Source organism: Physella acuta, unplaced genomic scaffold (assembly GCF_028476545.2).
Source record: "Physella acuta isolate Inbredline_101_S28 unplaced genomic scaffold, ASM2847654v3 ptg002283l, whole genome shotgun sequence".
In the NCBI taxonomy this organism is placed as follows: domain Eukaryota; kingdom Metazoa; phylum Mollusca; class Gastropoda; family Physidae; genus Physella; species Physella acuta.
This window is the reverse complement of record NW_026733781.1, coordinates 15,813-29,705: the sequence shown is the minus strand read 5'-3', so window position 1 is coordinate 29,705 and position 13,893 is coordinate 15,813. Positions and strand designations below refer to the sequence as shown.

Genomic DNA, 13,893 nt, shown 5'->3' with positions numbered 1-13,893 from the left:
ATCTAAGTGTCACACTATATATTATTGTCACACCATCTTAGTGTCACCCCATATGTTAGTGCCACTGTGTCACACCATATGTTAGTGTCACGCCGTATGTCAGTGTCACACCGTATGTCAGTGACACGGTCCCTGTCAATGTGACAGTAGAGCCCCTCACAATCAAACCTATTGTTTCCCCCCCCCCCCCCACCACACCAACGGTACTGGGCAGCAACTGTTGACTTCGTGTTACCATGGTAATCTCTGCCCCAACATGCCGCACGTCCTGCCCAAACCTAGCAGGCGACTAAACCAAACAGGCGGGAATACCTGCGCGCGTGTCACCAGGCGCTGTTGTTTCATTACCTCAGGCCATGTGACCATCACTAGCCAATCAGAGCAAACTTGTTTGGTCGAAGCACCGAGTCTAGCATTCCAGCACGGAATGGTTGTAACCGATGCGCATAGTCGTGTTGCGCAATGTGGTATTGCGCAATGTTGTGGTGCGCAAGGTCGTGGTGCGCATTGTCGTGTTGCGTATTGTCGTGTTGCGTAATGTCGTGGTGCGTAATGTCGAAGTGCGCAATTTTGTGGATTTCCTTTATACGCATAAATAAAAGCTTATTAGTATTATAAACTTTTTATTTAACTTACTATCATTTTTTTTAAATTATTATTTTTTTATTAGTATTATAAACTTTTTATTCAAATTATTATTATTTTTTAATTAAAATTTTTAAATCTCACGATTAAAACACTTGCACAACTATCGTGTGAAATCTTGTTTGCAAGACTAGAGACGATGGTCAAGAGATTAATAAGCTTATATTGGCAAAACATCAGATTAAAATAAATCAACAACAACCATAACAAAAATACCACTGTGTCGACTGACAACAAAGCATATTTCATATATCTTGGCTAAGCACATCTTCAGACTAAATCTATATCTCACACAGGAACATAGGAACGCAGATTTTCTGAGTTGGTGCCCTTGCCCAGGCCCAATTGGAATTCACCGCGTTGTTGACTTCTGCAAAGACAAACATACATTTTGAGCTAGTTCCACGTTTGCAGAGAGAAAGGTGGACTGATAATATATATGTCCATTACAAAAAACAGAGGTGTCAGACATATCACAGATTTTATACATCTATTATTACTGCTAGAAACTGCGGGAAAATCTGGAAATCATAGAAAAGACTGTCAAAGTCTGTCAGGATTGTATTGCTGTGAAAATTGAAAGTTAAAGCATAAGTTCTATTGTAAAAAAATACTTTTAACTATAAAAATGAGACAGAAAAAATTGTTTTCAACCAAAAGACTGGTATTAGGTTGAGTGAGAGACTATAGTATTCAACTTTTTGATATTTGTGAATGGCGTGAGTATAGCGTGCATTGCGCTGCTTTTCCCGTTTGATGAAGTAGAGTTCATCTGTTACAATGACCTCGGCATTCAAGGGGACGTGCTACTGACTTAGACCCGGATTCAAACTCGATATTTTCGGGTAGCAGTCTAGCGCTCTACCTCTAAGCCACGCCGACCGGAGACTTACTGTGAACATAAGCGAGAGAAAAGCTCAATTTTTTTCTAGTTCCGCCACTGCAGCTTTTAACATGAAAAAGAATGGCGAAACTACTATTTAGATATCTATAAATCCCCACGCTTTTTATTGCATATTACGTTTTATTGGGATTAACATATTGTTTGCTCAGTCTTACGTTGAATCACATTTTTGTTGATTAACAATTGAATTCGCCATCTTACGTTTAGTAACAATTTGTCTGGCCGTGTTAACATTGTTTGTTCACATATTTCTGTTTGTTGCCCTGTGTTTGGATTGTTTGTTGTTTCACATTTATGTTTAGCCGCGTAGTCTTTACACCAATTAGTCAAACAGAGAGTCGCTTTATTTAATATGTTGTAAGATAATAAAATAAAAGAACTAAATTTAAGCCAATCTAAAACTAAATAAACGAACATAAAGTAAGAATAGTTACAAGACCAACAAAAACGACCAATTAAAATGACCAACTAAAATGATTGTCCAATAAAACCCAAAGTTCCAACTCAATTTCCCCAAATAACACGAGATTAACCCTCAGATAACATAACTAAACCCCACATATTAATCGACCCCCTGGTTCCCCAGATAACGTAAGATTGACCCCCACATATTCGTGCCCCCCCCCTCCCCCATGGCACAGCCCAGACCAAATGTGACAAGAAGAGAGCCGAGCTGTGTGTGGCTCAAATGAATGACCCCCCCACCTCTTGTCCCTCCCCCACCCAGTTAACATAAGACTACCCACTCCCCTTGTCCCCCCCCCCCCCCCAGATACCCTAAGACTGACCCCCCCCAGATAACATAAGACTGACCCTAATGTGACAAGAAGAGAGCGGAGCTGTGTTCGGCTCAGATGGAGGACCCCCCCCCCCCAGTCCCCCCTCCAGATACCCTAAGACTGACCCCCTAAATGTTTGTGTCATCCCCCAGGTCACAGTGTCACAGCCCAGCCCAAATGTGAGAAGAAGAAAGCCGAGCTGTGTGTGGCTCAAATGGAGGACGTCATCACAGGTGTACTGGAGACAACGACAGGAGTTTCTCGGACAGAAAAGCTGCAGCAGCTGTGTTTGTAAGTTGGGAGCTGTAGAGTTGGGAGCTGTAGAGTTGGGAGCTGTAGAGCTGGGAGCTGTCGAGATGGGAGCTGTAGTGTTGGGAGCTGTAGAGTTGGGAGAAGTAGAGTTCGGAGCTGTAGAGTTGGGAGTGTAGAGGGGAACTTTAGTGTTGGAAGCTATAGACGTGAGAGAATATTGGGAGCTGTAGAGTTGGGAGCTGTAGAGTAGGGAGCTGTAAGGTTGGTAGCTGTAAGGTTGGTAGCTGCAGAGTAGAGGTTTTAAAAGTTGTATGGTGGGGAGCTGTGAAATTTGAAGTAGGCTATACTGGGAGCCGTAGATTGGGTTTTTTTAATTAAAAGCTGTAATTGTTGGTATGGTTAGAGCTGTATCGTTGGTAGCTGTAGCTTGGAACTGTAAATTTTGTATCTAGAGTGTTGTTTGTTGTGAGCTGTAGAAATAGCTCTAAGTTTACTGATAGCTGTAGATTTGTTTTGCATTGCATGCTGTAATTTTTTTATTGATTGTAGATGAAAAGTTGTAAATCTTTTTAAATGAACGGGATACTCTTTACATTTTAAACACAAAAAAGCTGATGTATTGTTCATAAAATTAATTTTAATTATAATAAAACTTATTTTATTAATGATACATTCAAATTATTTCATTACTTTTACAAATCATTTTAAAAATAAAAGATCGTTACAATCACAAGAAAAGCTAGAAATGATTTTATTAAATGAAAATCGGAGACAAATTTTCACTATTTAAAGATTATTTGCCATTTTGTTACAGAAATGTAATCAAGGGAAATAACTTGACGCAGTGTTTCATCGAGTCCACTTCCGGTTGCGCAGAAACCCCGAAAGTGGCACCAAACGACATAATACAGCGGTGGGAGAAAGTGATGCAGGACTTGTACGGGCTGTGTGATGGAGGTAACGGCATGGTCCGGGGGGGGGGGGGGGGGTTGAAACTTTCGGGGAAAGGGGGGGGGCGGGGGCGGCGGACATGGGTAAAAGTATATATTTTCTACATACATTCTATTTGGTTCAGGGCGCAGCAGTTGTGCTCAGAGTTTCTTCCAGGCATCTCTTCGGGGGGGGGGGGGGGGTTTCCCCCCCCCCCCCGAATTTTTTTTACCGCCCCCCCCCGCGAACGAAATGAAATTTATATAATTTATATAGAACATATATACTTTTAACAGTGTCCGCCCCCCCGAAGAAAGTCTACCGCCCCCCCCCCCCCCAAAAAAAAATTTCAAGTGCCCCCCCGGAGAAAAAGGTCTGGAAGAAACACTGGTTGTGCTACGGAGGGAGGGGGGGGGGAAGAAAGGGCACACCGAAGAGATACCTGAAACAATGCACCTATGTGACTAGGCATCAAACATCAGTGATGCATCGCACGTTGTAAATTCTGTGTTTAAAATGTGTGGGCTACTCGTAAAGGGAGTCTAGGCAGAATCTTATTAAGTTTTAGTCCGATTGCATCAGTTATGAGGTTGGGGTTAAATTAGGGCAGGACAGGGTTACTTCAGGTCGTGGTTTGAACAGCCGGGTTTTTAACGAAATCATGTAAGTCTCTTAATTTTAAGTCTCTTAATCGCGTGTGCATTTAATATGGTGTTGTGTTGACTAATGTGTATAAATTAGTTTTAATTTTTCTAATAGGTATTGGTAGTCTATGTTATTTTAAATGTGTCGGATTTTTTTTAGCTATTGAGTTATTTCTTTGCTTTGTCACTAATATTGTGCAACATGTAGTAAAGCAAAAAGCGTTTAGACCAAAATATTTTCTAAAATATTTTTCTCAAACAAGTATAACATTAAAATATACGAGCCGACCCGCGGCATATCATACGCCGCTATTTAGTTGTTTTATTTTCTACTTTTCAGTAATTCATAATTTGTGAATTCGACAGTACCAACGATGCCACTGAAAATATTTCTTTAAAACACTATAAGTAGCTCGTTAAGGATGATACCCCCCCCTCCCCCCCCCCCCTTCGTTAAAGTAAACTCCCGTTAGTTACCCCCCCCCTACGTTTAAAATCGTTTCAAACTAAATTATCTGCCCCTAATAGTCGTCACTAAACATATATATATATATATGTGTGTGTGTGTGTGTGAGTGTGTACGTGTTCATGACATAATGTAACAATACAATAGTTTCTATCTATTCCTTGTCAACCTTACAGCCTGCCCGAACTTTCTAGAACGTACTGTGAACATCACACAGTGTACTGGCATAATCCGATTTGACGCCCTCTATGATTCTTCCTACAACGTCTTCTGTAGGTGAGTGCTCCACTTTCATGTCTACTTTCAGTGAACGTACACGTATTGTACAACACAAAATATGATATTTTAAAATTACCCAATAAATGTAAAATGTTATTGTTATTAGTGATCTTGAGAATACTATATCTTGCAAAATTAGGACATTATATATAACAATTTAACTGTCCCCCATTTTATAAACCAATGCTATTCTGTAGTCTGGTCCGTACTAGTTTACAAAGATGGGGGTACGGCTAACCAACACGTACCCAGGGCAGTGTTTTGTGTTAGTTTACAACAATTTGGGTACGGTTAACCTACAAGTACCCAGGACAAAGTTCCGTGTTAGTTTACAACAATTTGGGTACGGTTAACCTACAAGTACCCAGGACAAAGTTCCGGTGTTAGTTTACAACAATTTGGGTACGGTTAACCTACAAGTACCCAGGACAAAGTTCCGTGTTAGTTTACAACAATTTGGGTACGGTTAACCTACAAGTACCCAGGACAAAGTTCCGTGTTAGTTTACAACAATTTGGGTACGGTTAACCTACAAGTACCCAGGACAAAGTTCCGTGTTAGTTTACAACAATTTGGGTACGGTTAACCTACAAGTACCCAGGACAAAGTTCCGTGTTAGTTTACAACAATTTGGGTACGGTTAACCTACAAGTACCCAGGACAAAGTTCCGTGTTAGTTTACAACAATTTGGGTACGGTTAACCTACAAGTACCCAGGACAAAGTTCCGTGTTAGTTTACAACAATTTGGGTACGGTTAACCTACAAGTACCCAGGACAAAGTTCCGTGTTAGTTTACAACAATTTGGGTACGGTTAACCTACAAGTACCCAGGACAAAGTTCCGTGTTAGTTTACAACAATTTGGGTACGGTTAACCTACAAGTACCCAGGACAAAGTTCCGTGTTAGTTTACAACAATTTGGGTACGGTTAACCTACAAGTACCCAGGACAAAGTTCCGTGTTAGTTTACAACAATTTGGGTACGGTTAACCTACAAGTACCCAGGACAAAGTTCCGTGTTAGTTTACAACAATTTGGGTACGGTTAACCTACAAGTACCCAGGACAAAGTTCCGTGTTAGTTTACAACAATTTGGGTACGGTTAACCTACAAGTACCCAGGACAAAGTTCCGTGTTAGTTTACAACAATTTGGGTACGGTTAACCTACAAGTACCCAGGACAAAGTTCCGTGTTAGTTTACAACAATTTGGGTACGGTTAACCTACAAGTACCCAGGACAAAGTTCCGTGTTAGTTTACAACAATTTGGGTACGGTTAACCTACAAGTACCCAGGACAAAGTTCCGTGTTAGTTTACAACAATTTGGGTACGGTTAACCTACAAGTACCCAGGACAAAGTTCCGTGTTAGTTTACAACAATTTGGGTACGGTTAACCTACAAGTACCCAGGACAAAGTTCCGTGTTAGTTTACAACAATTTGGGTACGGTTAACCTACAAGTACCCAGGACAAAGTTCCGTGTTAGTTTACAAAGTTGTTGGTACAGCTAACTAACACGTACTCACATCAATACTCCGTGTTAGTTTCCAAAGCTGTGGGTACGGCTAACCACCAAGTACCCAGAGCAGTGGGTACGGCTAACCACCAAATACCCAAGCTGTTAGTACGGCTAACCACCAAATACCCAAAGCAGTGGGTGCGGCTAATCACCAAATACCCAAGCTGTGGGTACGGCTAACCACCAAATACCCAAAGCAGTGGGTACGGCTAACCACCAAATACCCAAAGCAGTGGGTACGGCTAACCAGCAAGCACTCACATCAATGTTCCGTGTTGCAGTTCCCTGAACGCCAGCCTGCAGTGTGTGAGCGAGACGTCAGAGCTGTGCCCACAGTTCAGCAACTTGTTCTACGACCTGCTGCCCGAGGGCATGGACAAGACGGCCTCCACCATCTGCACGGGAGGTAACGGGTGACGTCATTGTTGACGTAGTTGACGGCCGATGACGTCGTTTACCTACATTGTCGTAGTTAACCTCTAATGAAGTAGTTAACAGATCACACCGCAGTTAAACTATAACTACGTTATAATAATAAAGTAGTTAACCTATAATGACGATGGTAAATTTTAATAACGGTTAACCCATAATGACGTAGTTTACCTTTAATGACGTAGTTAACTTTAATTTTGTAGATTTAGCTATAATGACACAGATCATATAACTTCGCGATTGATGTTTATGTATTTAACAGAAAATGACGTAGTTAGTTTCTCCTGACGCAGCTTACTGCTCGCGGGGTTATTCATAGCCGATGACGTAATTAGCCAATCATGGCGTAATTACCAAATCATGACTTAACTATCCCATCAGTGTCGTAATTACCTAATCATGACGTAATTACCCCATCATGACGTAACTACCCCCATCATGACGTCATTACCCTGTGATGACGTAGTTACCCTTCTGGTGAGCAGGTTGTGATAATTTCGACCAGGCCCTGGAGATGCTGGACACGTGCAAGAAATACGTCATCGACCTGCCTGACGACTTGAAGGAGGCGTGTGTGTAAGTTTTTGGTATCTGTGTGTGTTTGCGTGTGTAAGCTTCTGGTGTGTGTGTGTAAGTGTCTGGTATGTGTGTGTGTTTGTATGTGTAAGTTTATGGTGTGTGTGTGTTTGTGTATGTAAGTTTCAGGTATGTGTTTGTAAGTTTCTGGTGTGTGTGTGTGTGTGTGTAAGTTTCTGGTGTGTGTGTGTTTGTGTGTGTAAGTTTCTGGTATGTGTGTGTTTGTGTGTGTAAGTTTCTGGTCTGTGTGTGTGTGTGTTTGTGTGTGTAAGTTTCAGGTATGTGTGTGTGTTTGTATGTGTAAGTTTATGGTGTGTGTGTGTTTGTGTATGTAAGTTTCAGGTATGTGTGTGTAAGTTTCTGGTGTGTGTGTGTGTGTGTGTAAGTTTCTGGTGTGTGTGTGTTTGTGTGTGTAAGTTTCTGGTATGTGTGTGTGTGTGTGTAAGTTTCTGGTCTGTGTGTGTGTGTGTTTGTGTGTGTAAGTGTCTGGTCTATGTGTGTGTTTGTGTATGTAAGTGTCTGGTCTGTGTGTGTTTTTTTGTGTGTGAGTTTTTGGTGTGTGTGTATGAGTGTGTAAGTTAGTGGTGTTGTGTTTGTGTGTGTGGGGGGGGGGGGGGGGGGGCGAAGGGTTCTATTGTTTCTAGGTTGTGTAAATGTTCGGACTGTGTAAATTTTTCCTTAAGGGGGGGGGGGGGGTGCGGACACTGTTCTTTTTTGTTCGGGGGGGGGGGGGGGGGGCTAGACGTGCTTCGAGAGGTGAGGGTGAATAGCAGTGCCCCCTGAAGAAAAGTGCCTGTAAGATCTCTCACTGATCTCTACCTGAAACCTCTTAACAAAACAAATTCCATTTAAAAAATGTGTCACTATTTATTCCAATCCCTTTTCAACCACTTAGTGAATTTAGTGATTTATACTTTTTTTTAAAAGTTTCACTACTCGATATTTTGGAGAAGTCAAAGCCTTATTAAAAAAAAATGTTAGGCATTATCGATGATTGTGTATAATTTTATAACAGTTAAACAAGGGAGGCTACCAAATATTGTTTTTTAGAAATTTCCCAAAACAGAGTAGTCAGCCTTAGATTTTTTTTATAACGAATAGTGAGTAGGCCTATCTCCCATGTCCTACTCTAACAAACTGATCCTATTTTATTGCCCAGCTCCTACGAGAACTTCAAGACGTGTATACGAATGTCCGAGGCCCCAGTCGCCTGCCCTATGTTCGGATCCCTGATGGAAGTCCTCTATCCCCAGCATATCTTCGGCCTGTATGAGCAGAACTGTAACAGGAGTCTTGATGACGCCACTGTTGGTAAGATCTTAGCGTCACTATTTAAAGTCAAGAGTCGAGGAGTCATGAAATATTTTTAGCCGTTTCAATTGACACATTTGAAATTTTCCAGATTAATCAAATGGATAATTTTATATACAACTCGTGTAAAGGTAGCGGGGGAAGTTTTTTTATATCGTGAAATGGCAAATAAAACTCACAGTTTTTTAAGCTCAGGTATATGATGAAAGTTTGAACTTAAGCTCTGGGACAGGGTTAGAGTTAGAGTCATGGATATGCAAGTTTGCACTAACCTCAAGGATAGGATTAAATTTATGGGTAGTGTCATGGATATGATGAAGAACAGTGTTCGGATTAGAGTAGCAATAGTTTTTAAAAAAAACTAGCCCCGTATACACCCCCCCCCCTTCCCGATGATTGATAACAAGACTTAAATAAATCTGTTGTTTAATGTTCCAGACAAATGTGGCGCCATAGGTGAGGCAAGGGTTGACCACTGTCTTAGGATATTCGCCCTAGCCTGGCCTGCCAAACCTAAGACACCTTCTGATCAACAATGCAAGTAAGACACCAGCTTAAAGTAAAACTGTACCTGCAGTGAGGTGTATCTAATACCGCGTTTACACTTGCGACATGTATACTATACACGTAATGAGAATAAAATATCTCATCAAGTTAGTATACATGTTCCATGGGAAAAATGTTTTTGTTTTCGTACAATCATTAATTTGCTGGGAGTTTTTCCCCCTGATACATGTATAGTATACATGTCGCAAGTGTAAACGCGGTATATGAAGTAGGATCAATAAACGTATAGTATTGTTAAACGCAATAAGGCATGTAAACATCTGCTTTAAGATATGCACTGTGTCTATTGGTATGTAAACTTCTGCCCCCTGTGTCTATTTGTATGTAAACATATGTCCTGTGTCTATTTTTATGTAAACATATGTCCTGTGTCTATTTGTATATAAACATCTGTCCTGTGTCTATTTGTATGTAAACATCTGCCCTGTGTCTATTTGTATGTAAACATATGTCCTGTGTCTATTTGTATATAAACATCTGTCCTGTGTCTATTTGTATGTAAACTTATGTCCTGTGTCTATTTGTTGGTAAACATCTGTCCTGTGTCTATTGGTATGTAAACGTCTGTCCTGTGTCTATTTTTATGTAAAAATATGCCTTTGTGTCTATTTGTATGTAAACGTCTGTCCTGTGTCTATTTGTATGTAAACATCCGTCCTGTGTCTTTTGGTATGTAACCATCTGCCATGTGTCTATTTTTATGTAAACATATGCCTTTGTGTCTATTTGTATGTAAACATCTGTCCTGTGTCTATTTGTATGTAAACATCTGTCCTGTGTCTATGGTATGTAAACATCTGTCCTGTGTCTATTTGTATGTAAACATCTGCCATATAACTCACCAGAGACTACGTGACCGGCATGAAATGTCTGTCCTGTGTCTATTTGTATGTAAACATCTGTCCTGTGTCTATGGTATGTAAACATCTGTCCTGTGTCTATTTGTATGTAAACATCTGCCATATAACTCACCAGAGACTACGTGACCGGCATGAAATGTCTGTCCTGTGTCTATTTGTATGTAAACATCTGCCATATAACTCACCAGAGACTACGTGACCGGCATGAAATGTCTGTCCTGTGTCTATTTGTATGTAAACATCTGTCCTGTGTCTATGGTATGTAAACATCTGTCCTGTGTCTATTTGTATGTAAACATCTGCCATATAACTCACCAGAGACTACGTGACCGGCATGAAATGTCTGTCCTGTGTCTATTTGTATGTAAACATCTGCCATATAACTCACCAGAGACTACGTGACCGGCATGAAATGTCTGTCCTGTGTCTATTTGTATGTAAACATCTGCCATATAACTCACCAGAGACTACGTGACCGGCATGAAATGTCTGTCCTGCGTCTATTTGTATGTAAACATCTGCCATATAACTCACCAGAGACTACGTGACCGGCATGAAATGTCTGTCCTGCGTCTATTTGTATGTAAACATCTGCCATATAACTCACCAGAGACTACGTGACCGGCATGTAACATCTGTCCTGTGTCTATTTGTATGTAAACATCTGTCCTGTGTCTATTTGTATGTAAACATCTGCCATATAACTCACCAGAGACTACGTGACCGGCATGTAACATCTGTCCTGTGTCTATTTGTATGTAAACATCTGTCCTGTGTCTATTTGTATGTAAACATCTGCCATATAACTCACCAGAGACTACGTGACCGGCATGTAACATCTGTCCTGTGTCTATTTGTATGTAAACATCTGCCATATAACTCACCAGAGACTACGTGACCGGCATGAAATGTCTGGAGAGAGCCGGCTTTGGAGAATGCGCCACCCTGAGAGATTACTTCCGGTCAAAGACAGTGGGCAAGGAGGAGGTCAAGAAGGTGATGCAAGAAAAATGTCCCGGCGCCTCGGCCAGCAGTAAGTCCCCAAAATTGTCCCCGGGATTTTTTTTACTGGCGTTTGTCAACCCAAGAAATTCTAAATTATTAGTTTTTATCTTTTAGTCATAATTACTTCCCTTACTTAAAATAACATTTTTAAAACGTGGTTTAAAACACAACGTAAAGGTTGGTTACCAAGTGGTGAATAAGGCGGATGAAGTAGAGTTTACAAGTTTCAGTGACCTCGACATAGGAAAAAATAGTATGCACAGTCGCCTTTACTTTACCGCACCTGAGTCAGGTAACCATTTGAGCTGGGTGGACTCAGTGAGTCAGGTACCCATTTGAGCTGGGTGGACTCAGTGAGTCAGGTACCCATTTGAGCTGGGTGGACTCACTGAGTCAGGTACCCATTTGAGCTGGGTGGACTCAGTGAGTCAGGTACCCATTTGAGCTGGGTGGACTCACTGAGTCAGGTACCCATTTGAGCTGGGTGGACTCAGTGAGTCAGGTACCCATTTGAGCTGGGTGGACTCAGTGAGTCAGGTATCCATCAAATCTGAACCCCCTTTAATTCTAAATAATTTTTCAACCGGCTATCAAAATTATTTCCTTATATTTTGTTTTAAAGTTTAATATACTTTATTCATTTTAATTTCAATCTTAATTATTTCCCCAGATATTGTGGTCCCTTCTACAGTAACGGTGCTAGCCTTTTTAGTAGCTGTGTTACAATATATTTCACACTAGGGCAACTGAATCATGCGTGGATGTAACGTCGTTGTTGATTGGTTGGTAAACGTGGAGGATGACGTCATGGAAGAGTTCACCTGAAGAGTTCACTTTCTAATTTTAGCATGCTGCGCGCGAGTTGGTTTGATTAGATGATAATTGTTTTGTGATTTGGTTATGTATGATTGGAGCTGTTTATGAGTATGGCTGGAAATTTGTATGATTGGAAGATTGAAAATACATACAATTAATAATGCTATATATGATTTTAATGTATTGTTATATAACATGTATACAGCCAATAGCCGCAGCTATTTTGTAAATTAATACCATTTCTATGTAAACACACGATTTTAAAAAAAAGATATGCTAACCTAAAATGCTTGTAGACATGATTTTAAAGATATGTAGGGCTTACATCATATCACGTGACTTGGTATGGATTTTTACATCGTATCACGTGACCTCGTCTAGGTTTTACATTGTACCACATGAAAGCTCGCTGAGTTTCTTTCAGGCATCTATTTTGGATGGATGGAGGAAGTGCCACCCCCCCTCCCCTCCCGGACGTAAAAGAAACCCCCCCCCCCCCCCCGGAAATATAAATGCACCCCTCCCCCCATAGATAAAAATGTCTGATAGAAACCCTCTCGCCGACCCACCAATAAACAACGAATTCAACCAATGTTGGCTAGCGTTAGATTAGTGAAATGTGAAATCTTGTTTTTTTTACTGACAAATGTAAATGTAAATGGATTCAATACTTATCATACTGACTGTTTGTTTGTTGTGACTGGTGAGCAGCTTTTCACCGTGTGTGATGTTTTATGTGGGAGTAGATACCTGACAACATCATAAGATGTCAGTGACAAATGCAAGTGGATGACGTCACTGAACGAGACTGACACACTATAATTTGACATGATTTTTGTGACACATTTCCATAATAAATTTTGTATCATTGAACCACTAAATGCTCTGTTTTTTGGTCTAAAATTATTACTTGTTGTACCTCGTAATAATTTTTTTACAGTTCGTCGTTTTGCATACAAATGTATCTCCGAGTGTTTAGCGTTTCCCTTTAACATTTTTACTCACTACCTGCTCCTAACTACCTAGACAAAACTAAAAACTCACTACCTGCTCCTAACTGCCCAGAGAAAACTAAAAACTCACTACCTGCTCCTAACTACCCAGACAAAAAAAAACTCACTACCTGATCCTAACTACCTAGACAAAACAAAATGTTACAATGAAGAGGTTTTGAGTTTAGACATTGTCTAGGGAAGGTTACGAATGTCATTTAACATGGTTTAAAATTCTAGAAGGGGTGATATTTAATCTTAGTAGCACTTAAACAAAACTGGCACAAATTTATAAAAGTTTATTGTAATTTACATTTTAACGATGAAATATTTGTATTTAATAGCGGTTCGTTGGGCAGATGAGTTCATACGTTTCTTAACCTCGGCATATGAAAGAATGGTGTGGTCGAGCATTATGCCCAGCCGCCTTTACTCTCCCTGAACTTGGGTACCCATCAGAGCTGGGTGGACTCAGTGACGTTTTACTTACTTGAACCCAGATTCGAACTCGAGGCTGTCGGGTTAGTCTAGCGCTCTACCGCTAGGCCACTCCATACCATAAGCCAATAAGAAATAAATTAATGTGTTTTTTACACTTGCAATTAGGCCTTTTTGTGTTAAATTTTTTCGTTAGCACCATATATGACTTGGTATTTACACCAAGTATAATTGTTAGTATTTACAGCAGGTGTGATTTTAAGAATTTACACCAGGTGCGAATTGTTCCAGTTTGTGTGGATCTTGTAACACTCCGTCAAGGAATGATTTAACCCAGCCAAGATGGCGGACAGCCGGTTAATTTCTGACACCTGCGCCGCTGCTGTCGTACTTCCTGTTTTCACCTGCGTTGAGGTGACGTCATCAGCCGCCTTAGTCACGGCCACTGGGGTGTGGTCGTGTTCAACTTCCGGTG

General features: G+C 40.7%; 1 protein-coding gene across 1 annotated transcript; it reads left to right on the top strand.

The window, feature by feature from the left end:
• Positions 1–2,181: 2,181 nt before the first annotated feature.
• Positions 2,182–11,913, top strand: LOC131932795 (uncharacterized). The gene is made up of 10 exons (XM_059289708.1): positions 2,182–2,224; positions 2,481–2,619; positions 3,395–3,537; positions 4,797–4,896; positions 6,703–6,827; positions 7,339–7,429; positions 8,589–8,740; positions 9,179–9,281; positions 11,055–11,200; positions 11,843–11,913. The coding sequence occupies exons 1-10, from the start codon at positions 2,182–2,184 to the stop codon at positions 11,911–11,913; spliced, it is 1,113 nt and encodes a 370-aa protein (XP_059145691.1).
• Positions 11,914–13,893: the final 1,980 nt, after the last annotated feature.

Coding starts and splice junctions, on each gene's coding strand:
- LOC131932795 (XM_059289708.1), top strand. CDS start 2,182: ATGGCACAGCCCAGACCAAATGTGACAAGAAGAGAGCCGAGCT. Junction 7,430..8,588: donor GACTTGAAGGAGGCGTGTGT/GTAAGTTTTTGG, acceptor TTTATTGCCCAG/CTCCTACGAGAACTTCAAGA. Junction 9,282..11,054: donor CCTTCTGATCAACAATGCAA/GTAAGACACCAG, acceptor ATAACTCACCAG/AGACTACGTGACCGGCATGA.